Genomic DNA, 27975 nt, shown 5'->3' with positions numbered 1-27975 from the left:
ACAGTGGCAGTGAGCAAGAAGACTCCTTAGCAGTAGTCCGCAGAAAAAGTACCTAACTGAATTTAGGAGCAGCACACTCTCCCTCCAAGCTGGGAAATCTCAGAGGAACACTTGCACTTTGAGGGAAATAAAACCTCACCACCTTCTCGTGATCTCTTTCACTCATCACATTCACAGGCATTTGTGCACAAAATGTAATCACTAGGATTTAGGTTAACTGTAACAGTACAACTTTGCACAAGGGAGGCAGTAGGCTCTCCCACATGTACCACAGGGGCCTGGTTACAGCAGATTCACAAAATGCTGCCACCACAAAGCTACATGCTAAATCCCAATAGGGATGGTAGCCCAGTCTTCAAGGGGAGAGCTACTGGTACCCCTTTGCAGATCCAGGACTTCACTCACGTCGAGACAGGCCTGGGCCTCCAAACACTTACACATACTAGAGCAAGATGAAGCTGGGACAAGGAATCCAAAACCATACCAGACACTTGAGGATTCAGGGCTGAGGGACATGTCCGTTACCATACTAACAACCTATGATTAACTGTCCTGCCAACTAGTGTTGGGTTTGGAGTATCTGCAACACCACATTCTGAAAACAAAGAATATATATTTAAAAAAAAATCTGACAAAGAAAGCAAATACTAGAATAGTGCAAAAATGTTTTGCAATTAAACGTATAAAATTAGAGAAATCTGACTTTCTATGAAGGTAATATGCACTTGGTAAGTACAGTTAAGGCAAGATCCAGATCTGTACAAATCATGAACACAGTGCCTTACTAGCTTTCATGAATGCAGTGTTTTGGAAGGGCTGGTGTCAGAAACCTGTATTTGGAGACTGCTCTTACTCAAAAGTGAGATCCTTATAGAAAAAGGGTATTCTTCAAAAGCAGGACCACTGCGTAAGTGATTCTAGCAATGCAAATTTTCTACTGTTCCTCAAAACTACGATCATCTTGGAGTTGGGTAGCATTAACTATCCATTAGTGGCTTAAATATGTGACTGATATACAAACTGTTGCAGTAACAAATGCATATTTCGTCTGAACAATTAAAACAAAAACTTCACACATGAATGATAACTGGTTTAAAGGTGGCGTCCATTTATTGTTTCATTGTTCCAAATGTACAAAATAGGCAAAAAGAAAAAAAAGAAAAAAAAAAAAAAAAAAACACACAAATTTACAGACCTCCCTGTCCCGCCCTCAAAAATGAACCTTGTGCCCGCCCCCACCCCAGCTTCACCATAAACATGGACTGGTTCTGGTACTTCGATGTTTTTACAAAGAAAACAGTGCATTTAAGAAAATTCATGTACATTAAGTAAATGAGACAGATGGCTAATTACACTGGCTGTGTCTTGATGTTGCTTTACGGGTCCACTTCCTCCTCTCCGCCCAGGATTCACATTTCCAGCTCTTCCCTAGCTCACAATGCGTACTTCCCAACATATTTACTTTGTGGTTTTAACATAGTGCTTTTGGATGCTTGTTCAATTTACAATTCCTCTTTCTTTTTCTTCTTTGGCTGGTCATCTTCCTTTATGTTTGGTGGATTTGTGGCTTCCTTCTTTAGATAACTGATGAAATCACTGATTTCGCGTCCACCCTAAAGCAAGACCATACACACATTTTTATTATTATTCTGCTAAACACTGTTTAGTGTGCCTCCTGCACTGTAAGCATGCTTTTGCCCCGCCCCATTCCATTTTAGGTCGAGCCTAGGCAATGCACAAGTGCAGTCTCTCAACATGTTGTAATCTACATCAGTGGGCTTGCAACAAGCCCATCACTTACATTCGTTCCTTGGCCTGCCTTTCAAAATCCCCTTGATTTTGAAGGTAAATGCTTTACATTTGTCCTGCCTTGGAGACTGACCCTGTTACATGGATGACTGCACATTCAGCCATAAGCAGAGTTTGGCGCACTATATTATTTTTGCCTTGCGATTCATGATGTGTGGCTGTATTTTGTTTCTTCCTTGTTTTGGGCATGCCGCTGTATCTTTGTGGTGTCTGCACACAAAGGCTGCAAGCTGGAGGGGGTTTCTTTTTAGTTATTTAATATATCTATATATTTTTTTAAGTTTCATATACCGCAACCTCGATCTGAGGAGCTCTTTACACGAGTACAGTTTAGCTGTTGAAAAATATACAAATGGAGCATTTAACAGAAACAAAACCCTACAGAAATCATCAAAGTGGCTCATAGAAGAGCAGATACTAGAATATTCACTACACTCCGGAAACTCACCCCATAATGCTTTGCGGGGCATTTCTTCTTAAAAACATTTTTACCCATAACAATAGGACCACCACCAAACTGTTCAGTATGACACACTCTTTCTAGGTCATCTCTGGGTCCCCACACTAGGTTGGGTTTGGGGGTGGAAACACCCCAAAAATAGTAACCTCTCCCCTCACTAAATGTCTTTTTAAGCTCTCTTGCGGCTGGAACTTTTGTTTCCCAGCCGGGAGTAGTTTGTGTTTTAAGGGTCTTATTTGTAATAGTAATGTAGTAGGCCTTCTAGACTTGAAAATAAGGCACTACGGCCGCTGGGGGTTACAAATATGGTTACACTCCATTGCTTTCTGCCATTCTGTTTTCATGTTGTTATGCCCTCTAAGGGCTGACTATATGGTTAAGTGGCTACGTTTCTTGCAAATGCTATTTTTAATTTGGTGTCCTCTAGGGGCTGTTCTGAGCATTACAATCCGGATACTACAATATTTGCTACATTTCTTTTACAACCATGTTCGTCCATAACTCATTGCACAATGTGCTCTTTATGTCTAGGTCATCTCTGGATCCCCACACTAGGTTTTGGGGGAGGGGGACCCCAAAATAATATAAAAAATATACTAAATAATGGTTTTGCTGCAGATAGAGGAAGAAGGTAAATGGGTTTTAGTAATATGCAGGGCCACTGGAATTATGTGGCAGATAGGACCAAATTATGCAGCAGGGTTGACCAATTTATGTGGAAAGAAAAGTTCAGTTATGCATTCGCGTCAATAGCTCTAACTCAAGCAAATAAGGGACCTATCTCATAGCAAATGCTGGTTATATCTATGCAACTTGTTCTCTACCTGAGCAGCTCTCGCACGGTCTTATTAAAATTCGGCAAACTTTTTTTTGTTTTTTTAAACAGTTGCCAGTTTTATCTTCAAAATCATGTGCAAATTCCAGGTCCATAGTAAAAATACTGGTAAGAACTGGCACTGCTTGAAGGTATGTTGCCCACTGCTAGCTTGCTTCCATAGAAGCAGCTTGATTCTGCCGTTTAGAATCCACATTATTATGTACTTCTGCAACTTCCACACCTTTCGTGTGCCACCAATTTCGGTCCAAGACCTTTAACTTGCCTCTAAAAGATCTACTCAGCAGTAGATCATACGTAGGGCTAATCCTACACACAATTCTTAAGCGCTATGTTTAACAATGGAATTCCTCTTCCCCTCCCCAACAAACAGCACCAAATGGCCCAAGATTTATCAAATACACCTTCACGCACCTCATATTTTTTGGGGTTCTGCTTCTGACCAGCGGGTGAAAAGAAAATTGTTGGGAATCTAGAAGAAAAAAAACATTCAAGTTATCGTACAGAACTTTAAAAAAAAAAAATGTATTCCTAAAATCGTGTACAAGTTAACAGTGCAATAGTCGTACTTCCCTTCTTAAGAATTGGTATTTTTAGTTGGAGGTCTAAATCCAAGGAGAGCACGAGAAAACGGTACTACCTTTCTAACCAGCCACAGCTTGGATCTAATTAGCCTGTACCTACTGATGCAGATATCTGGCAACTACACTGAAAAACAAACAAATACGTTTGGGGTGGGAAAAGGTTAGAAGTCAATTTCACTGCACTCAAGTGGCATACTTAGACCACAGTGGTTCACAAATAATCCCTAAACAGCCACAGAGGATTCAGCAAATAGGTGAGGGAAAATAAACACAAATTATTTGGTCAATCAGCACAATTTAAAGAAAGCAAACATTTCACAGCCCTAAACTGTTAAACTCTACCCACTCAAATTATAGAACAGGCATGGCATGACAGGTGATCCTCCAAAGTGCGAAAGCCAACTTGGTTTAGATTAAGCAATCTTTCTCAAACAGTTATTTCAAATTCACGACAACATACCCATCATGCCAACAGAAGCATACACGCACAATGTCACTTTGCCTAGCCAGCAGCAGACGTCTTAGGAATCATAATGCATGCTCCCTCAAATACTTGGAGATGTTTTATCTGGCTATCACTGAGCCACCTAATTTAGTGTCCGTCTTCAAGGGTCTTATCCCCTTTTTATAGAAGGACGCCAAATACAGTTTTCCATGTGACTAATAGGCATTCACATAAGGGGACACTTAAAGTTTCCCTGTTACTGCAACAACCTAAAACTCACTGGATGGTTTATTGGCCAAATCTATGGGCACATCTTGACTTTTGGGTGTTTCAATGGACGTTTCCCCTTCATAATTCCGCAATGTTGATTCTGCTGCTTTTTTAAGCTTAAATTAAAACAGTGCAATCATGTCTCCTTCAACTTTAGTGTCTATTTCACTTCAAGATTAACGTAGTTCATAAAAACTAGTGCGAGGGATCGAAACAACCAATCTCTTCTCAACCCTGCCTCCTTTCAATTATTGGAGGCAGCATTCATGGTAGGTCTAGATTACATTAATATTAACGTATTTTATTTCAGTGCACACAGGGTTCCTCGTATTCCAAAGACATAACATGTGATCCCATGTATCAGTTTCAACCACACATTTCTAGTTCTACTGTACGTACTGAGGAGTGGTGGATCTAGCAGATGGAAAGGACAGGTTACCAACTGTCTTGAACTGGCTGGCCAGCAACTGACCTTTGCCAGGTAAAAGTATCTCATAGGCATATTGCAATGGAGAACTACCAAAATGCAGTTAGCATGAAGTCAAAGAGGTCTCTTGAACCACCGGGATTAATGTAAAGTAGGCGAGCCTGAAAAACAAGTTTCATATATCTGATTGATAACCTTCTTGTGGAGGGAAAGTATTTACAAATTCATTGCCCAGGAAGGGCCTGTGAACTGGATTCTGCTTAATGTAACAAAGCTTTTAGAGAAGATCATTTTAAGATCCGATCGGCAGAAATGAAGAACATTCCATGAACCTTCTGGACAGAAACTTGAAACCAGTCAATCAGCAGGAATACAGAACTTAACAGGCTGTTGCCCTGAACTGCTGTGGGAACCTGTTCGAGGAACCAGAGGGCAAACCGGTTCACTGTATGCCCCAACAGTTTACTTCGATATTTTATTACGATAACGTATTTTTTCATATATTAAAGTACATGTGGTTTGGGGGTGGAAGGATGGGGAAGGACTAAATGGTTTGGACTGTCCCAATCCAATAAAGTGCAACGTAACCCTTACTTTTTTTGCCCCCTCGGAGTGGAACAAAATCTATGGCATCAGCCATTGGGGCCTCTACAGTTCTCATCTCCTCCAGAACATTTTGGACAGGTTCCATCAAAAGTGTTCTTGCTAGAGGTGCTAGTGGAAGGTGCAAGGCAAAGCTATTCCTAACGTGCAGCACCCAGATCAGGAGTGACAGTAGCAGAGGGAAAGATTCCTGTCCAACCCTTAAAGTATTAGTACAACCAACATGATTAAATAGGAATATGCAAGAGCTTCAAGTACATCACTGAGCAGTATTGTACTCTGTTCAGACATTGTGGCTGGTGTGGGTTTCTTCAGAAGCATCCACTCGACTGAAGATAAGAGGCTACGAGTCAGAGGCCTCACTTTGAGATTGTAACTTTTAGAAGACTGGAAGAGGGCTGGTAACTGTATGGTACATCTTTGATAGAACTCCGTAATTCAAAGCCATATAATCCCGGCCAAATTGCTAAACCACCAGAGGGGCAAGGACCTCCCTCAATCCCTTCTAATAGGAAAGCAAGGGGAAATGAAAATACACAACAAAACAAAAACATAAAAGAACATTTGTACGGAGGCACAGGCTCTGTTTGCATTCGTTAAAGTTACAGTTAAAGTGTTTCACATGATCACAAAAGAAAGTTCTGCAAATGGATGGATCAACAAGTTAAACACTAGCAGCTACCAACTGCTGTGATAAGCAGGTGATGCTCTTCGATCGAAGCAATGCAGCATCAGTCTTTTATCCAGAGGTAAATAATGTACTCGTTATTTATAACATGATTATTTAGAACACTGGAATGAAGCACTTGTAAAACCACTAGTATTGTCATGTGAATGAATGAATTAGGGTTTTCTAAAGTGGCTCTGTTACCATTGGCGGCACTCTGGTCTTCTGCCATATTACCAAAGAATTATTCCTGGAAACTTGCTCTCAGAATTTTGAGCTTGTGAGCAGGTGCCACCATCAAGACACAAAAACTAGTAAGCAAGAGTACGAGAACGATTCCAGGTGATCATCATTATAAAAAAAAAGTATTTTCACAAATCGCAGCTTCCAAGAGCCTTCTTACCCTCGGACTTCATATGGAGAAGGCACATCATTTGCAGTGGCGTCCATCTTGGCAATAACAATGTTTGGGTCAGCTGAAAGCTGTAAAAAAGAAAAAAGACTTGTATTGTTCTAAATTTAAACAGCATCAATGGACACGGGAGGCAGAAGTATAAAGGTCAAAACACACTACCTAATGCGAATTTAAGGGGTGGCTTCTTCATTATACATAACTTGAACCTAGTGCCCCCAATTTAGAGGCCATTTGAGGTTTCTATTCCCACACCATTACAACCTCATGTAACTGAAATTCGCCTGCCTGGACGGTGATTGTAAACATGCAGAAGACGTCTTCCATCGGGAACTTACTGCCTCAAAGTAGCTATTACGTGTGAGAAAAACTGAATTCCTTTCTTCTCTTTGGTCTATGGTTTAATGACACTGTGCTAGGCAGACTAGATTCATGCCTTGTGCACACTACCATTCCATGGCCCATTAGCAGGTCAGGTGTCCAAGACTGACAACTGCTAACCGTGCATTTATTTAATGGCAGCACAAGTTGGTGTGATTATGTTTACAAGTTTCCTCTCAGAATTTAAACCACATGAATATGAGTTGATAAAATGTTGTAATAGGGAACCTCAAGTATAGCTCGTTCTTTACTACAAGGTATAGCCTACATTTTAACCCCGCTCTTAGGAGAATCTGCCCTGTGAACACTTGTGGTCCCTCTAATTATAAGTCCCCCAATGAGGTTTACGGTCATCCACTACGCAGGTAAAAAAAACCTTCCCCTCTTTTGATTGATCCTAATGGATATTCCAAAACAGATGTGAAAGTAATATTTCACTCATTCCACAATAAATCTCACATCCCCAGGTCAAACTGGCCAACGTGGAAATAACTGAAAGGATCATTTGAGGTTGAGATGTCAGTTATATTTGAACTCTTAAGGCTACTTCAAAGTCTGAATGAGTTCGGTCTATCACTGCAAAGATCCATCAAGGTCTCTCGGGTCTCTTAATAACTTTGCTACAAGTTGACAGTGGACACTGATCAAGACCAACAGGGTTTAATAGTGAAGGCGATGCTAAGCACTGCGACGATTACACAACTTAAAGACTAGATCTAAAAATGATATTGATCCAGTCCCACCCTGCACCCAATTATGTAGGTTGATTGTCAATTATTCTCACCGTGAGTGCAACAGGCAAATGTCTGCCACAAGCAACAAAGTGGTCTTTGCAGCCCAGTCTTTACCCACCAGTTTAGTAGTCATACCTTGACAAGAAGCAAATACATGAACTTCCTAAACTTCACATGAGTGTAAGGAAATGCCTCCTTGGCATGGTTACCCCCTGACTTTTTGCCTTTGCTGATGCTATGTTTTGAATTGAAAGTGTGCTGAGGCCTGCTAACCAGGCCCCAGCACCAGTGTTCTTTCCCTAACCTGTACTTTTGATTCCACAATTGGCACACCCTAGCATCCAGGTAAGTCCCTTGTAACTGGTACCCCTGGTACCAAGGGCCCTGATGCCAGGGAAGGTCTCTAAGGGCTGCAGCATATCTTATGCCACCCTGGGGACCCCTCACTCAGCACAGACACACTGCTTACCAGCTTGTGTGTGCTGGTGAGAACAAAACGAGTAAGTCGACATGGCACTCCCCTCAGGGTGCCATGCCAACCTCACACTGCCTATGCAGTATAGATAAGTCACCCCTCTAGTAGGCCTTACAGCCCTAAGGCAGGGTGCACTATACCATAGGTGAGGGCACCAGTGCATGAGTACTGTGCCCCTACAGTGTCTAAGCCAAACCTTAGACATTGTAAGTGCAGGGTAGCCATAAGAGTATATGGTCTGGGAGTCTGTCAAACACGGACTCCACAGCACCATAATGGCTACACTGAAAACTGGGAAGTTTGGTATCAAACTTCTCAGCACAATAAATGCACACTGATGCCAGTGTACATTTTATTGTGAAATACACCCCAGAGGGCACCTTAGAGGTGCCCCCTGAAACCTTAACCGACTGTCTGTGTAGGCTGACTGGTTCCAGCAGCCTGCCACAACCGAGACATGTTGCTGGCCCCATGGGGAGAGTGCCTTTGTCACTCTGAGGCCAGTAACAAAGCCTGCACTGGGTGGAGATGCTAACACCTCCCCCAGGCAGGAGCTGTAACACCTGGCGGTGAGCCTCAAAGGCTCACCCCTTTGTTCCAGCACCGCAGGACACTCCAGCTAGTGGAGTTGCCCGCCCCCTCCGGCCACAGCCCCCACTTTTGGCGGCAAGGCCGAAGGAAATAATGAGAATAACAAGGAGGAGTCACTGGCCGGTCAGGACAGCCCCTAAGGTGTCCTGAGCTGAAGTGACTAACTTTTAGAAATCCTCCATCTTGCAGATGGAGGATTCCCCAATAGGATTAGGGATGTGACCCCCTCCCCTTGGGAGGAGGCACAAAGAGGGTGTACCCACCCTCAGGGCTAGTAGCCATTGGCTACTAATCCCCCAGACCTAAACACGCCTTTAAATTTAGTATTTAAGGGCTTCCCTGAACCTAAGAATTTAGATTCCTGCAACTTACAAGAAGAAGAGGACTGCTGAGCTGAAAGACCCCTGCAGAGGAAGAAAAGAAGACACCAACTGCTTTGGCCCCAGACCTACCGGCCTGTCTCCTGCCTTCCAAAGAAACCTGCTCCAGCGACGCTTTCCCAAGGACCAGCGACCTCTGAATCCTCAGAGGACTGCCCTGCTTCAAGAAAGACTAGAAACTCCAGAGGACAGCGGCAATGCTCCAAAAGAACTGCAACTTTGTCACAGAGGAGCAGATTTAAAGACCCCTGCAAATCCCCGCAAGAAGCGTGAGACTTGCAACACTGTACCCGGCGACCCCGACTCGACTGGTGGAGAACCAACACCTCAGGGAGGACCCTCCGGCGACTCCGAGACCGTGAGTAACCAAAGTTGTCCCCCCTGAGCCCCCACAGCGACGCCTGCAGAGGGAATCCCCAGGCTCCCCCTGACCGCGACTGCCTGAACCTAAAGTCCCGACGGCTGGAAAAGACCCTGCACCCGCAGCCCCCAGCACCTGAAGGAACGGAACTTCTGTGCAGGAGTGACCCCCAGGAGGCCCTCTCCCTTGCCCAGGTGGTGGCTACCCCGAGGAGGCCCCCCCCTTGCCTGCCTGCACCGCTGAAGAGACCCCTTGGTCTCCCATTGAAACCTACAGAGAACCTGACGCTTGTTTACACACTGCACCCGGCCGCCCCCGCGCTGCTGAGGGTGTACTTTTTGTGCTAACTTGTGTCCCCCCCCGGTGCCCTACAAAACCCCCCTGGTCTGCCCTCCGAAGACGCGGGTACTTACCTGCTGGCAGACTGGAACCGGGGCACCCCCTTCTCTCCATTGAAGCCTATGTGTTTTGGGCACCTCTTTGACCTCTGCACCTGAACGGCCCTGAGCTGCTGGTGTGGTAACTTTGGGGTTGCTCTGAACCCCCAACGGTGGGCTACCTTGGACCCCGATTTGCACCCCGTAGGTGGTTTACTTACCTGCAAGAACTAACAATAACTTACCTCCCCCAGGAACTGTGAAAATTGCACTGTGTCCACTTTTAAAACAGCTATTTGTGTTTTATGTGAAAAGTATATATGCTACTGTAATTATTCAAAGTTCCAAAAGTACTTACCTGCAATACCTTTCAAATGAGATTACATGTAGAATTTGAACCTGTGGTTCTTAAAATAAACTAAGAAAATATATTTTTCTATAACAAAACCTATTGGCTGGATTTGTCTCTGAGTGTGTGTTCCTCATTTATTGCCTGTGTGTATGTACAACAAATGCTTAACACTACTCCTTTGATAAGCCTACTGCTCGACCACTCTACCACAAAATAGAGCATTAGTATTATCTCTTTTTGCCACTATCTTACCTCTAAGGGGAACCCTTGGACTCTGTGCATACTATTCCTTACTTTGAAATAGTGCATACAGAGCCAACTTCCTACATTGGTGGATCAGCGGTGGGATACAAGACTTTGCATTTGCTGGACTACTCAGCCAATACCTGATCACACGACAAATTGCCAAAATTTTCATTAGAAATTGTTTTTGCAATTTGAACTATTTTTTCTAAATTCTTAAAAGACCTGCTAGGGCCTTGTGTTAGATCCTGTTTAGCATTTCTTTTAGAGTTTAAAAGTTTGGTAAAAGTTTGAATTAGATTCTAGAACTAATTTTTAGATTCTTAAAAAGTATTCCAACTTTTAGAAGCATAATGAAAATGTCACTTACCCAGTGTACATCTGTTCGTGGCATCAGTCGCAGTAGATTCGCATGTTCTGCAATAGCTCGCCATCTGGTGTTGGGCCGGAGTGTTACAAGTTGTTTTTCTTCGAAGAAGTCTTTCGAGTCACGGGACCGAGTGACTCCTCCTTTTGTCTCCATTGCGCATGGGCGTCGACTCTATCCTCGATTGTTTTTCCCCGCAGAGGGTGAGGTAGGAGTTGAATTGTAGTAATAGTGCCCATGCAATGGAGTGACTAAGTATGCACCTATTTAAGGTTGAGATGATACATATATAAATAATTGAAGGTAACTTCCAAACTGCTACAGGCTCCCGGGGAGGCGGGTGGGCACATGCGAATCTACTGCGACTGATGCCACGAACAGATGTACACTGGGTAAGTGACATTTTCAGTTCGATGGCATCTGTCGCTGTAGATACGCATGTTCTGCATAGACTAGTAAGCAGTTATTTCCCCAAAAGCGGTGGATCAGCCTGTAGGAGTGGAAGTAGTCTGAAATAATGTCCTTAATACGGCTTGACCTACGGTGGCTTGTTGTGCGGATAACACGTCTACACAGTAGTGCTTGGTGAATGTGTGAGGCGTAGACCATGTGGCTGCCTTACATATTTCTTGCATTGGGATGTTTCCTAGAAAGGCCATGGTAGCACCTTTCTTTCTGGTTGAGTGTGCCCTTGGTGTAATGGGCAGCTGTCGTTTAGCTTTAAGGTAGCAGATTTGGATGCATTTAACTATCCATCTGGCTATACCTTGTTTTGAAATTGGGTTTCCTGCGTGAGGTTTTTGAAATGCAATAAAGAGTTGTTTAGTCTTTCTGATGTTTTTTGTTCTGTCAATGTAATACATTAATGCTCTTTTGACATCTAATGTATGTAGTGCCCTTTCAGCTACGGTATCTGGCTGTGGAAAGAACACTGGAAGTTCCACTGTTTGATTTAGATGGAACGGTGAAATAACCTTTGGCAAAAATTTAGGATTGGTTCTTAGGACGACTTTATTTTTGTGTAGTTGTATAAAAGGTTCCTGTATAGTAAACGCCTGAATCTCGCTTACTCTTCTTAGGGAAGTAATGGCGATGAGAAATGCCACCTTCCAGGTTAGGAACTGTATGTCGCAGGAGTGCATGGGTTCAAAAGGTGGACCCATAAGTCTAGTTAGGACAACATTTAGGTTCCATGAAGGAACAGGTGGTGTTCTTGGTGGTATAATTCTCCTAAGGCCCTCCATGAATGCTTTAATGACTGGTATCCTATATAGGGAAGTTGAATAGGTAGTTTGCAGGTATGCAGATATTGCTGCAAGGTGAATCTTAATGGAAGAGAAAGCTAGGTTAGATTTTTGTAAGTGAAGCAAGTAACCCACTACCTGTTCTGGAGTTGTGTGTAATGGTTGTATTTGATTAATATGGCAGTAGCAAACAAACCTCTTCCATTTACTTGCATAGCAGTGCCTGGTGGATGGCCTTCTGGCTTGTTTTATGACTTCCATACATTCTTGGGTAAGTTGTAAGTGCCCGAATTCTAGGATTTCAGGAGCCAGATTGCTAGATTCAGCGATGCTGGATCTGGGTGTCTGATCTTTTGGTTGTGCTGTGTCAACAGATCTGGCCTGTTGGGCAATTTGATGCAGGGTACCACTGATAGGTCTAGCAGCGTTGTGTACCAGGGTTGCCTTGCCCAAGTTGGTGCTATCAATATGAGTTTGAGTTTGCTTTGACTGAGTTTGTTTACCAGGTAAGGAAGGAGAGGGAGAGGAGGAAAAGCGTAAGCAAATATCCCTGACCAGTTCATCCATAGGGCATTGCCTTGGGATTGTTTGTGTGGGTATCTGGATGCGAAGTTTTGGCATTTTGCGTTCTCCCTTGTCGCAAACAAGTCTATCTGAGGTGTTCCCCAGAGTTTGAAATAAGTGTTCAGAATTTGGGGGTGAATTTCCCATTCGTGGACCTGTTGGTGATCTCGAGAGAGATTGTCTGCGAGTTGATTTTGTATCCCTGGTATAAACTGTGCAATTAGGCGAATTTGGTTGTGAATTGCCCAATGCCAAATTTTTTGTGCTAGCAGGCTTAACTGCGTGGAGTGCGTCCCCCCCTGCTTGTTTAGATAATACATTGTTGTCATGTTGTCTGTTTTGACGAGAATGTATTTGTGAACTATTATTGGTTGGAAAGCTTTTAGTGCTTGAAAAACTGCTAGAAGTTCTAGGTGATTGATATGCAGTTTTGTTTGATGTACGTTCCATTGTCCTTGTATGCTGTGTTGATCGAGGTGTGCTCCCCACCCTGTCATGGAAGCATCTGTTGTTATTACGTATTGTGGCACTGGGTCTTGGAAAGGCCGCCCCTTGTTTAAATTTATGTTGTTCCACCACAGAAGCGAGAGGTAAGTTTGGCGGTCTATTAACACCAGATCTAGAAGGTGACCCTGTGCTTGAGACCACTGTGATGCTAGGCATTGTTGTAAGGGCCTCATGTGCAGTCTTGCGTTTGGGACAATGGCTATGCATGATGACATCATGCCTAGGAGTTGTAATACCATCTTTGCTTGTATCTTTTGTGTTGGATACATGCGTTGTATGATGGTGTTGAAATTTTGAATTCTTTGTGGACTTGGAGTGGCTACTCCTTTTGATGTGTCTATTATGGCTCCCAGGTATTGTTGTACCTTGCGTGGCAGAATTTTGGATTTTGTGAAATTGACGGTGAACCCTAGTTTGAAGAGGGTTTGTATGATATGATTTGTGTGATTTGAGCACTCTATTAACGAATGGGCCTTGATTAGCCAGTCGTCTAGATATGGGAACACATGTATCTGCTGCCTTCTTATGTGTGCTGCGACTACCGCTAGACATTTGGTAAAGACTCTTGGTGCGGTTGTTAATCCGAAAGGCAGTACCTTGAATTGGTAATGTATTCCTTTGAATACAAACCTTAGGTATTTCCTGTGCGATGGGTGTATTGGTATATGGAAATAAGCATCCTTGAGGTCTAAAGTTGCCATGTAGTCGTGCAGCTTTAGCAATGGCAATACTTCTTGTAGTGTGACCATGTGGAAGTGGTCTGATTTGATGAAAGTGTTCACTACTCTGAGGTCTAGGATTGGTCTCAGTGTTTTGTCCTTCTTTGGTATCAGAAAGTACAGTGAGTAAACTCCTGTGTTTATTTGTGTGTTTGGCACTAATTCGATTGCATTCTTTTGCAATAGTGCCTGCACTTCTATCTCCAGGAGATTGGAATGGTGTGTTGTTAAATTTTGTGCTTTTGGTGGTATGTTTGGAGGGAACTGTAGAAATTCTATGCAATAACCATGTTGGATAATTGCTAGAACCCAAGTGTCTGTAGTGATTTTCTCCCATGCTCTGTAATAATGACCTATTCGTCCCCCCACTGGTGTTGTGTGGAGGGGGTGAGTGACATGTGAGTCACTGTTTAGTAGTAGGGGTTTTGGGGCTTTGGAATCTTCCTCTATTTCTAGGCAATTGCCCTCCTCTATATTGTCCCCGAAAACCTCCTCTATACTGTCCTTGGTAACTGGACGGTGTGGCTTGTGAGGTGCTGGCTTGTGTGCTTTGACCCCGAAACCCCCCTCGAAAGGGCGTTTTACGGAATGAGCTGTAATTCCCTCTGCTCTGCGGGGAGTAGAGTGCGCCCATGGCTTTGGCAGTGTCCGTATCTTTTTTGAGTTTCTCAATCGCTGTGTCCACTTCTGGACCGAACAGTTCTTTTTCATTAAAAGGCATATTGAGAACTGCTTGTTGAATCTCTGGTTTAAATCCAGACGTTCGGAGCCATGCATGCCTTCTGATAGTTACAGATGTATTAATTGTCCGTGCAGCTGTATCTGCAGCGTCCATGGAGGAGCGGATCTGGTTGTTGGAGATGGCCTGTCCCTCCTCAACCACTTGTTTTGCCCTATTTTGTAAGTCCTTGGGCAGATGTTCAATGAGATGTTGCATCTCGTCCCAGTGGGCTCTGTCATAGCGCGCAAGTAGTGCCTGGGAGTTCGCGATGCGCCACTGGTTTGCAGCTTGTGCTGCGACTCTTTTACCAGCTGCATCAAACTTGCGGCTTTCTTTATCTGGGGGTGGTGCATCTCCAGATGTGTGAGAGTTGGCCCTTTTCCTAGCTGCTCCTACAACGACAGAGTCTGGTGGCAGCTGTGTAGTGATGAAAACCGGGTCCGTAGGAGGCGGCTTATACTTTTTTTCTACCCTTGGTGTGATTGCCCTACTTTTAACCGGCTCCTTAAAGATGTCTTTTGCGTGGCGGAGCATACCAGGGAGCATAGGCAGGCTTTGGTATGAGCTGTGGGTGGAGGAGAGTGTGTTGAATAAGAAATCATCCTCGACCTGTTCTGAGTGGAGGCTTACGTGGTGAAATTGTGCTGCTCTAGCCACCACTTGAGAGTACGCGGTGCTGTCTTCTGGTGGAGATGGCTTCGCAGGGTATGCCTCCGGACTGTTATCTGACACTGGGGCGTCGTATAGGTCCCATGCGTCCTGATCTTGGTCACCCTGGCTCATGGTGGTGTGAGCTGGGGAGTGTGATGGAGTTTGTGCTGGTGAAACGTCAATCACGGGCGGAGGTGAGGGTGGTGGTGTAACTCTTTTCACCACTTTTGGTTGTGGTGTTTGTTCCGTCTGGAACTCCAACCTCCTCTTTCTCCTAATGGGGGGAAGGGTGCTTATTTTTCCTGTCCCCTGCTGAATGAAGATACGCTTTTGCGTATGGTCCGCATCAGTTGCTTGTAGCTCTTCCTCAAACCTATGCTTCTGCATTTGGGAGGTTAGCGAGTGCTCTTCTGTATAAGAGCCTGAAGCTGGGTCGCTTGCAGTTTGTTTCGGCATCGAAACTTTGTCTGCGTGTTTTTTCGGCTCCGAGGTGACTTTTTTCCTTTTCGGGGCCGAAACCTCTCGGCGTCGATCTGTTTCTGTGCCGCTGTCTCGGCGTCGAGCCGTGTCCACACCGGCATCACGGTGTCGAGGCTTGTCTCCAGCACTTTCTCGGTCCCGAGAAGGCTGCGTGCCGGTGTCTCGACCGGAGTCGGACGATCTCGGCACTGTTTGGGCCTTTTTCGGTGCCGATGGTCGGTCACCGAATTTATGGGTCGAGCCATGGCCTGGTGGCAGTGGCGTCCCCTGGGCCTTGTAAATGTTTCTCTGTGTGGTTTTCGACGTCTTACTCACGGTTTGTGTATCGTCGAATCCTTCGGAGTCGGAGTCTTGGATCGAGAAGGTACCTTCCTCTTCCTGTTCCTCGAACTCCCGTTGGGCTGTCGGTGCGGACGCCATCTGAAGTCTTCTGGCTCGACGGTCTCGGAGTGTTTTTCGGGACCGGAACGCACGACAGGCCTCGCAGGTGTCTTCGCTGTGCTCAGGTGACAGGCACAGGTTGCAGACCAAGTGTTGGTCTGTGTAGGGGTATTTATTGTGGCATTTGGGGCAGAAACGAAACGGGGTCCGTTCCATCGGCGTTCTTCAGCACGCGGTCGGGCCGACCAGGCCCCGACGGAGGATCGAAAAAACTACCCCGAAGGGCACCGGAGCTCTTCGATCTTCGATGCGGTGTTGAATGTAAGTACGCCGATCCCGAACGCAACAATACCGACGAAAATCTTCCGAAATTAGCTAATTTTCCGTTCCGAAACTCGGAGCGACAGGAACACGTCCGAACCCGATGGCGGAAAAAAAACAATCGAGGATAGAGTCGACGCCCATGCGCAATGGAGACAAAAGGAGGAGTCACTCGGTCCCGTGACTCGAAAGACTTCTTCGAAGAAAAACAACTTGTAACACTCCGGCCCAACACCAGATGGCGAGCTATTGCAGAACATGCGTATCTACAGCGACAGATGCCATCGAACATATATTTTTCTATAACAAAACCTATTGGCTGGATTTGTTTCTGAGTGTGTATTCCTCATTTATTGCCTGTGTGTATGTACAACAAATGCTTAACACTACTCCTTTGATAAGCCTACTGCTCGACCACACTACCACAAAATAGAGCATTAGTATTATCTCTTTTTGCCACTATCTTACCTCTAAGGGGAACCCTTGGACTCTGTGCATACTATTCCTTACTTTGAAATAGTGCATACAGAGCCAACTTCCTACAACGAGGAACAGACAAAACTTGGCCTAAAGACTTCGTTTGTATCCACCATTTCACCCTGTTCAACCAAGATTGTCTTTTACTTGGACTTTACCACCAGGTCCCTGTAGTTCCCAACAGTCAAGGTTAGATTTTTCTGGTCCATCTAGAGCACAGTTGTCAGGCTACTATTGGTGTAAGTAAATAAACTTTGTTTGGTCAATCAAAATCATAACAAATGTGTGCAAATAGCAAATAAATGTGAATATTGGTCGTAAATGATTTAGCTGGAAAAAGGAAACCTTTCTCAAAAGGAAAACCCTTTTACTTGGACACTCCAGCGGGGCTTAGTGTCAATCATGTTAGCAAAATTCCAAGAGCTCTTAAACGTCGATATATAAAGTTAAAATGGCTGCCCCTGCCACCACTGATCTTGAGTGGATAAGTTCCCTGGGCATATTTGATATGAAGTTGCTTGCCATGCTACTGTACATCAGGTTTCCATACACATTATCAAACATGTACCCATCCATTTGTGGCACCAAATGTTTCAAGAAATCGGTCTATTTTTTCATTAAGAATCAGAAATCCAAGTTGAGAGATGTATTGGAAAGAAAGCCCCAATTAATATCAACTTAAAGGTAATGCCGGAAAGGAATACGCAAGGTTGAAAGTGAACAATCTCATGAATATTGGTGTTGTGGTTTGAGGGGGTGGGGGGGGGGGGAGGGTGGGTGGGAGGGATGCAGGGTGTATAGAAGATCGGACAAGGGAAATGGGGTGATTAGTACCTTTTCACCCAACTCCTTGTACTTGGGTTCAAGATTCTTGCAGTGTCCACACCAGGGTGCATAGAATTCAATCAACACGTCTTTGCTCTCTTCGTTGACAATTTCATCAAAATTCTCAGCTACAACAACCTAAGGAAAAATAAAAGTATAAGTTAATATTCAATATACTACACTAAGATTCAGTTGGTTTTGCGTACTTATTAAATACATAAATATCAAATCCTAGCTAGTCCTACTGAAATACCAATGAGCAACTGCAACACGATTTATCTATGTACAATACCAAGATATTTATACCAAACAACAAGCAGCAGGATATGACTACCAGTCACTAATGGGTGCTGACAAATAGTGTTCTTGTTAAACCTCATTGAGGAGGAGGAGACAACTAACAAGACAGGTAAATATATTAACAGACTGGGATTCCCAAGAGGTAGCAAAACAATCTTGTACCACAAATAAACACGGGTTTTACATAATAACCAAAATATTAGAACAAAGTAAAAACAGCTCTCTCGTTTCACTCAGTCCCTCATCTTCCCCGTCCCCCTCCCCCAAAAGTGATTCAGTATGAAGCACTTGGAGGGCAATCATTTTCAATTTAACATACAAACACAACCTTACCTTCACAGGACCATCATTGCTCTCTGGGATAGGTTCAGATTTCAGGTACCTCTTCAGATTACCATCAAAATAATCTTGGAGAAATCTTTCCAAAGCCTTTCCGTCACGACTGCAAAAAAAACGACAAGCACAATGTTGTAAACACACCTTTAGAGTTTCAGAACTAATCATAATAATGCTTTGCTAACGTAGACTAAGGCAACAGGTAGTCAAGTGTAATGATGTACTAACAAGGTGGCACTGTCATATACTCAGGCGGATATATCTCACACAAAGTAAAATTCCTACTACAAGTAATACAAGGTACATGCAGTTTACTTACGAGAATTCTTCCTGCATGACATATTTCTCGCCTTTGGCAGTTTTGATCCCAACAACGGGGAGCTCACCACTGCTACCATCCAAACCAAATTCAGAAACTTCATGGCCAAACGTCTTGCGATTAGCAACAGCAAAATTTAGCTGATGTCCATTGTCCAAAAACTTCTTTGCCACCATCATAACCCTGGAAAGAAATGTTAAAGAAAATCTTAACGACAGAGTGCGGAAATCTTCATCAAATGTCAACTAATGTTGATTTACAGGCTCAAATACAAATAAGCAAATGAAAGGTTCCCTGAAGAAACACCAGCGAGAAAACGTCTAAAGGCGAGTACAAATATCAAGCACTCCGTTATGCGCGCTATCAGCTTACAACCCTGCACCAGCGTAAACAGAACAAAAGCAAAGAAGCGCCTGCCAATCAATTATGGGCAAAATGGTTTCTATGCAATACAGCGGGACTCTAACAGGCTTTAATAACTGGGCAAAGTAGAGACTAAATCTTGAAATAAGCTTGGCAGCCTTCAAAGACTGCTTCTTTCATCATCAAACAGGCAAATCACACACAAAAAATTAGTTTTGTATACACCGACATGCTGTTATGTTCGCAAAATGCACAGCAGAAAAATGATTAGCCGTTCACTTGCACTGAAAGAGCTCAGGTATTTTATCATGCAAGAAAAGCAGAACAGGCAAGAAATGAACCATGGCAGAAATCGAGGCCCATGTTCCTAGTCAACAAATTTAGCCACTAACTTTTCAGGTTAGAAGGTAAGAGAAAACGTTGGCATAGGAGGAGCAATTGTTTTCTTTTTACAAAAGATGTAGCCTCCCTGATGAAACCTCCGTAAAAAACTACCCTGGAGGCCAAAAGGAGCTGGAAGTAGATAACCCAGTAATTGCGCTTGGACTGGTACGCAACCTGCCGGTCATCCATAATCTTATAACCAACTTGCTGCTTCGAGGAAAGCATCTGCAACAGATTGCTTTGCTGAAGACAAATTCATCACCACCAACTTGGGTGCCGGGCAGTATTCAATTTTCCTTCTACGCATGTGAGCTGATCAGCTTCTCTTTTTAGCATGTAGTGCTTAACTTTATATTAGAGTTGTCCTAACTTAAAGGCACATGACTTGGGACTTTTGGGCTCATCATTTAGGACAGGGTTAGTCCATCTGGCTTTTTAACGTGTATATTATTCTAAAGGGGCACTTGCAGTCCTGGTTGATTAAGAGTGTATCCATTCAAATTATTAAATTCGAGAATGCCAACTTTACCGTAGAAAATTATGAAGTAGGTCTTTTAAGAATACTGCTTCCATACTACAACAAGCATAGGATGTATAGATACTTTAGTAGACAGAGGGTTAGTGATGGCTGGGATCTACTAGAAAAGGCATAAGGTAGGATACATAACAATCTCTCTCCTTTAATGTTAGTCCAAGTCCAATTTACTTAGAAATATTTATTCTTTCAATTTACAACACTTTTTCCAATATTCTTTCATACCTGTTGGTGTATAGCAGGTTTACTCACATGCTAAGAACATATTTTGTGTAAACAAACTTCTAATTGCAATTTGCCAAGGGAATGAAGGGGAGATATTAAACTGAAAGCAACTTGGGAAGATGCAAACAGTCACACAAACTGATAAGCTGCATCTTTCTTCGGATGGTCTTCAGTAGTTCCTTTTCAGTCCCCTGCCACTTAGTTTTATTTAATCTTTTCTTGAATATCATGCTCCTTTCTGCTTTGGAGCTTGCATGAACTACTTTGTCTTTCACTTTATTACCAATTTGGTCTCAATTCAATTCAGTTCTCCTGGAAGTCTCTCGTCTCACTATCCCAGCATATTTATCTTTTAACACCAAATTGTTTAAGGTGGGGGCTGTGCCACATTTGCCTAACTGCAAAGGGTTCCTGCCTCAAATGCCTTAGTCCCTTGCTTTAATGAGGTTGTCGTAGCGTTTTTGCTGCAGTTTTCTTCACGCACGACTACAGTGGTGGCACTTGACATTTTGTCCTTTGTGCGCTCCACGCTGGTGAGGATGCAGAAGGTTTATTTGCATACAATTTAAATCAGGTAAGATTCATCATTTAAAACCTTAAATGGTTTCGAAACAATTCCATGTGCATTTCCGATACCACAATTGTTTCCTGCTCATCACTTGTGTTTGCAATAAGTACCCACTTTGATCCCTCACCAGAAGCAAATATTAATTTATGCTTTGTAAATTCCACGTTGAAACTGCAGGATTATTATTTTATAATCTGATTTTCACAGATTCCGATTATTTTGCCTCTTGCTACTTTAAAGCACACATTCTTTCTTAGCTCCTCAATATATGGGTAAACTAAGAAAACTGACAGCGAAAGCTCCATTGTGTTCCAAGTACATTTTTGAAACTCCTTCTGACTTTAATACTTACTGGGATTTATACATCCTGGCGAAGACTGCATCAGCTAACCAAAAGACACCTTCATCAGATCATTTCAAAACACCACTAACACTGCTTCATCCACTGTCGCTATAGACATGTAATAATTTTCGGTTTAACTAGTAATAGATTGAAGAAAGACACTCCTTCACCAGATGAAGCTTCCTAATCCATCCAAATTGAAATTCTTTAGAAAGAAATGGGAGGGATATGACCGTGTATACAAGCAAACAAGAGACTGCAAACATTCAACCAAATGATCACACATGGATAGGAGAAAGAACCAGAAGGTTTCAGCAAAACTACACCAAAAATTAACTATTTTCAATCCTAGATCACCTCTCAGAAAGCGAGTAGGCAAAGAAAAATCGAATAGGCAAAATAACCTTCACATTTACAGCCTACCTGAAGCCTCAGTCGCCCTTTTCCAGTGCAGCTCCTCCTACTGCTGCCCCTGCTTTTGACGAACTGATAACCTGCCTGACTCTGTTCGAGGCCCTCCGCCACCCGCAGGCTCCTGCTTGCGCCTCAGCCCTGGTGACCTAGTGGCCATCTGCAAGTAAATATCTTCTGTGTCTTTACTTCTGCCTTTATTTCCATTTAGTTACTTATGTTTCTTTTTCTGTCTCCTTTTCATTTTTCTCCCTCTTCACCTTCCAAGGACCACCCCATGGTCCTGCACCAAGCACGGACAGCCACCACAAGTGCATACTCAACACATGCTCCTTTGTCAAGCACACAGTAGAAGTCTGGTACCTCCTTGACTTAACAGCCCCAGATGTTGTTTCTTCATGGAGACTTGGATCATCCCCACTGCTGCCCACGACATCGCCATCCCGAACAACTACAAAATCATCCACAAGGAATGAGCCAAGTGGCCTGGAGGAGGCTTTGCCATTATCTACAAAAACAACCTTTGCCTGACTACCACCATTGAGTCGCTGTCTCAGTCAATGCACAGGCACGTACATTTCCAGATCAAAAACAACCCAAAAACCTCCCTACATGGCACCCTCATCTACAGGCCACCCAGACCCCAACTTCAGTTCTGCGAAGACATTGCTGACCTAGTCGCCCACCAATCACTCACCTCCTTCAACTACATCCTAGTCAGTGACCTCCGTTTCCACCTTGATGACACCTCTCCCCCTGCGTGCCTGCAGATGACTGGAACGTAAATGGAGGATCAGCAAATCTACTGAAGACTGCACAGCCTACAAAAATGCAGTCACCACGCACCACCAGAATATCAGAGCCACCAAAAAAGCCGCCTTTCAAGCATGCCTTAACGCTATCACTCACAACAGCAAAGAGCTCTTCACCATCATCAGAGTTCATGAACCCTGGGGCAGACACCTCATCCATACCTCCCTCCCAATACTCTGCAATGACCTCACCACCTACTTTCACCGTAAGATAGAGGACATCTACGAAGGCTTCAGGAGCCAAAGCCTGCCAGAACCACTCAGCACCACGGACCTAGCTCCTTACCAGTTACTGAACTCCTGGACCCTCATCACCATAGTGGACACCCAAAGACTGATGACCTCCATCCACTCAGGAGCACTCTCGTATCAATGCCCTCATCACATCCTCAACCTGGCCAAACCCACCATATAAGAAGAACCCAGAGGGTCAGACTACCACTGTTCATGTCAGAACCTAAAGACACTTGCTGCGGAGTGCCCCAAAGATCCTCACTCAGCCCAATGTTTTTCAGCATCTACATGGCATCGCTCGCCAAGATCACCAAACATGAGCTAAAAATAGTCTCCAATGCCAACGACACCAAACTGATCCTCTCCCTGTCCGAGGACTCTGCTCAAGCCAAGAGGAATTTCCACAACAGGATGAGAGCAGTCGCCGCCTTGATGGACGCCAGCTGCCTCAAGCTCAACTCGGTCAAGAAAGAGATCCACGTGATCAGCTCCACCCCTTCTGCCTGGAACACTCCTGGTGGCCCACGGCTCTGGATAACACCCCCACCCGACTGACCATGCATGCAACCTGGGCATCATGCTGGACTCCTCTCTATCGATCACCCACCAAGTTAACTCAGTCTCTTCATCAAGCTTACACGCCCTTGGTCTCCTGCTGAAGATTTTCAAATCCCCTCGACACGAGAAAGTCACCCACACACTCAGCAAACTGGACTATGGCAACGCACTCTTTATGGCATCACCAAGAAACTTCAATCAAGACTACAAAGAATCCAGAATGCAGCAGCCAGATTCATCCTTCGACATCCCCTGACACAGCTGAATCTCCTCCTACCTCAAGAGACCTACACTGGCTTCCATTCAACAAATGCATCACTTACAAACTCCTGATCCATACCTTCAAGGTACAACATAGGCCTGGCATACCTCAACCACCGCCTCACCGTCTACGCACCCAACAGACATCTCTGTTCCTTCCAGCTTGCCCTTGCAGGTGCCTCCAAGTCCCGGAAAAGTACAGCAGGAGGAAGATCTTTCTCCTACCTAGCAGCTCGGACATGGAACACACTACCCCTGAAGCTCAGGCAGACTGAAGCAGTTCAGGAAGGACCTGAAGACCTGGCTCTTCGACTAAGCAGCATACCTACATCCAGTGCTTTGAGACCCTATGGGTGATTAGCCGCGCTTTACAAATCCACAATTGACTGATTGCCAGAAGGCACCGTCAGTCTCACCATATTTGTCTGATCCTTTATTCCCCAGGTTTAGCTATGAGAGATGTTACAAATATCAATAGGGCTCACAGCTTGGGACACAGGCCACCAATTGCTTCTTCAAGTAGCACACAGTGGAATCATCCTCAGGGCCACTGGAATTATGCTGCATAGTTGAGTAAATTATGTGGCAAGAAAAGGCAAATTAAGTGGTGCAATACAGCACACTGTGACAGTATTATTTCATCATTTATACAGTTAACACTGTCTGGGCATTGGCCTCACCACAACTTTTTTTTTTTTTTTTAACACCCACATACAGCAATAAGCAATCAGTGAAGCTTTTCAAATGGCCTTCCGTGTGCAGCAACAGGTCGCTGCATTTTGAATCACTTCTGAACAGTCCGAGCTAGAAACTCTGCAGACTGTGTGGAAATGCACAGCTGTTTTCCCTAGCAGGACTTTGCAAAAAGTTATTTAACTTTATAAAGCTGATCAGCTATGTTTATTTCATAATTCATACAATGCTGGATCAAGTCGGTTATAACTTTAGATGATATAATATTGTTAAGTGGATCCATCTTCCTTATTTTAAAAAAATTATATATTTTTCCCCCTTTGCAGATGCCCATTATGTCGTTCCACCACTACGCATGTACAACTGTCTATTACATTGGTATTTTCACAATACCTTGTGGAGTTCGGATGTGTCATCTCCAGCATGATGTCCCACCACCGTCTATTTTATGTGGTTTATGTAGGTATGGTCATTTCTTCCCCATTTTAGGATTCTGACTACCCTTTCGCCAGTGCTTCCCATACAATATGTATTAGTCCTTTCAAGTTTCATTTAATGTATTCATTCAAATGTTTGCGATACGGAACCTTGCATCATATTTATTGTGGTTTGTTTGTTCTGTACCTAGTTTCATAATCCACACTAGTTATTTATATGCCAATGTGATTAGTTTCATGGAATGTCAAGGGGCTGGATTCAACAATTAAGAGACATAATGTTGGCATATATTTCTACATTTAAAGGAGATATTGCTGTAACACAAGAGTCCAATCTAAGTAAAGCTGAATCTTTAAAACTCAAAAAGAGATGGCTGGGTAACAGCTCTTCACCAGGCAAAGGGAAAAACAATGGTGCTATAATCCTCTATTACAAATCTTAAAAGCCATAGATTCTCAGACAACTGATGGAGAAGGGTGATGGGCAATGGTAAGATTAGTTAGAAAGGACAGTCCTCTTGGTCTCTAATCTTTATGGATCAACTCATGCCGATTACTCCTTTTGGAGTGAGTACTGAATAATGGAATATTTTGACTACTTAATTATTGGGAGAAACCGCAACCAAATGTTTTGATTATTTTATTGATAAACTCAATCTCCATTTATCCAAAATAAACTGCAAAAACTGGTAAAGCAATAAAAATGGGGATGTTAACTGATGCTTGGAGATAACATTGAATAAGTATACATATTTTTATCCTATGAATCGTACACAATCAAGATCTAACAACGCTATCTAACAACTAATCTCAAAATGTGACTTTTGTAGAAACAGGCTAAATGTTTATTTCCGATCATGCATGTCACTGTGGATTTAGACATACTACCCAGGTCCAAAGTAAACAGACAAAAGGGTTTCAATAACACCCTTTTGTTGGAAAATCATGTTAAGACTTTTTTTGAGAGATCTTTTTTTAATGAATTTCTTCCTTCGTAATACTAACGGAAATAACACAACATACATTATATGGAACTCTTTTAAAGCAGCTGCTAAAAACTTTGTTTTGTTGCAAGTAAAAATAAATTAGCAAATGAGAAATAAAGGCATTTTAAATTATATCAAACGATTTGAAAATATTTATAATATTTCTAAACCCAAAGCTTGTTTTAATTTATTTCAATTTATATTTAGCTGCAATTATATCTTCAGCTACGGAAAATGAGGCCTCCTACCATTTCAGATCTATTGCTAGATACTATGGCAGTCCGCATAAGGTTGTTAAGCTATTAGTAAAATTATCTCAAAATTACAAAAAAAGTGTGAAAATCCTACATGAAAATGACGACACTGCATTTACAAATCCTAACAATTTAGATACATTTGTACATTATGAGACGGTATACACTCTGGAATCCATACCACAAGACAAGATTGTAGATGTGCCCTCAATAGGCAACTTGAAAAAAAGTTTATTTCTATTCAGTAGAGGATATTTGTCAAAAGAAAGGAAAAGGACTGAGCACATATGGGTTTACCATGGAGTTTTCTGCACTTCTCCACATTTCTTTTACACAAACGTTTTCCTTTAACACAATATTTCTTCTGGATAGGACATGTTAAAAGCTCCTTTTTAGGTGCACTAATCTGTTCAATTTAAAAAGAGGATAAAGAGCCACAACTACGCAAATAGCATCAGCCCACGCAATTAGCTTGCATTAAGTACATGTTCTTTGCAAAATTAGCTCTGCATTTAAATCCTTTTTACCAAAACTGTTCGGTAGGAAACAGCATGGCTTTGTTAAAAGATAATACTTTTCTGACAAGATTGTTTTCAGTAAAATTCTAATTATGAAAGATTCTCGTGCGAAGATTACCTTGGACACAGAAGGCTTTTAATCATATGAACTGACCATTTATTTCCCGCATGCTTAAATGGTTTGTTTTTGGCCCCAGTATTATAAAGCTAATTACTCTCCTTTATTCATACCACAATTTTTGCTAATGGTTTACCATGCACTAATTTTATGCTTTATAGAGAAATAAGACAAAGTTGTCTTTTATTCCCTTTTAATTTAGTATTCAAGCCCTTTTATTTGAAGATAGGAAAAAAAAAAAAAAAAACGCAGACACTCATATTCAAGATTTCAATACGTCTTAAGCAGATCAAAGTGTCCATGCACAGATTAGATATTATTCCTATTGAAACCCCAATCATTTCTGCCAGCCTTTGTAGAGCAAGTGAAATCAAATTCTTTAATTTCAGGATAAACTAAGCTGACAAATGTTACACTCTTCCAGTTATCAGCCTATTTGGAACATCTTTATTACTAACCTTCCTTAGAATTATTATTAATATATACACATACATGGAAAATGTCACTTACCCAGTGTACATCTGTTTGTGGCATGAGACGCTGCAGATTCACATGCTGTGCACATCCCGTCATCTAGTGTTGGGCTCGGAGTGTTACAAGTTGTTTTTCTTCGAAGAAGGTTTCGAGTCACGAGATTGAGGGACTCCTCCCCTTTCGGCTCCATTGCGCATGGGCGTCGACTCCATCTTTGATGGTTTTCTTTCCGCCATCGGGTTCGGATGTGTTCCTCTTCGCTCAGTGTTTCGGTTCGGAAAGTTAGTTAAATCTCTGAAAATTCTACGGTATTGTTTGTGTTCGGTATCGGGTTAGTTAACGCAGATTGGCACCGAATTTTGAAGAGCTCCGGTGGCCCTTTGGGGTTTTGATTCCCCGGCGGGGCCTGGTCAGCCCGACCACGTGCGTCTTCAAGGCTAATGGAACGGACCCCATTCCGCTTCTGCCCCGAATGCCACAACAAGTATCCTTACACAGAACAGCATTTGGTCTGTAATTTGTGTTTGTCTCCCGAACACAAAGAGGATACCTGCAAGGCCTGTCGAGCGTTTCGGTCGAGGAAAACGCTAAGGGACCGGAGAGCAAGAAAACTTCAAATGGCGTCGGCGCCGTCAGGACACCAAAACTTGGAAGAAGAAACCTTCTCCTTCTCTAAGAGGGTTTGGATTGGGAGGTAGATGGCTCAGATGTTTGGGATCTAAAGCCTCCCCTATATTGAGGCTTTCGAAATGAGCCTCTGTAATGAGTTGAGCAAAGCACCCCCATAGCTTTGGCAGTGTCGGCGTCTTTTTTTCATTTTCTCAATGGCTGTATCAACCTGTGTGCCAAATAGTTTGTATTTGTTTAAAAGCATGTTAAGAAGAGCCAGCTGGATTTCAGATTTAAAGCCTGACGACCTAAGCCGTGCGTGTCGCCTAATGGTGATAGCCGTATTAATAGTTCTTGCGGCTGTATCTGCGGAGTCTAACGCTGACCTGATATGATTGTTGGTAATTGCCTGTTCCTCCTTTACTACTTGCTTGGCTCTCTTCTGTTGGTCTTTGGGGGGATGCTGGATAATGTCTTTCATCTCGTCCCAGTGGGCCCTGTCGTATCTGGCCATTAGCGCTTGGGAACTGGCTATATGCCATTGATTAGCTGCCTGTGATGCCATCCTTTTACC

The 27975-nt window shown here is 43.2% G+C and overlaps 1 protein-coding gene across 1 annotated transcript in view; it reads right to left on the bottom strand.

Moving 5' to 3' along the window:
• Positions 1 to 1086: 1086 nt before the first annotated feature.
• PDIA3 (protein disulfide isomerase family A member 3) overlaps positions 1087 to 27975 on the bottom strand; it is a 105115-nt gene continuing 78226 nt past the window's right edge. The window contains exons 8-13 of the mRNA XM_069222629.1: positions 18619 to 18801; positions 18297 to 18405; positions 17673 to 17801; positions 6504 to 6583; positions 3519 to 3576; positions 1087 to 1613 (exon numbers count right to left, since the gene is read on the bottom strand). Coding sequence (XP_069078730.1) covers positions 1503 to 1613; positions 3519 to 3576; positions 6504 to 6583; positions 17673 to 17801; positions 18297 to 18405; positions 18619 to 18801 — 670 coding nt within the window. The 3' untranslated portion in view covers positions 1087 to 1502. The remainder of the gene's footprint in view (positions 1614 to 3518; positions 3577 to 6503; positions 6584 to 17672; positions 17802 to 18296; positions 18406 to 18618; positions 18802 to 27975) is intronic.

Source organism: Pleurodeles waltl, chromosome 3_1 (assembly GCF_031143425.1).
Source record: "Pleurodeles waltl isolate 20211129_DDA chromosome 3_1, aPleWal1.hap1.20221129, whole genome shotgun sequence".
Taxonomy (NCBI): domain Eukaryota; kingdom Metazoa; phylum Chordata; class Amphibia; order Caudata; family Salamandridae; genus Pleurodeles; species Pleurodeles waltl.
Note: the sequence above shows the minus strand (reverse complement) of the source record. Positions and strands in the feature narration are given on the sequence as shown.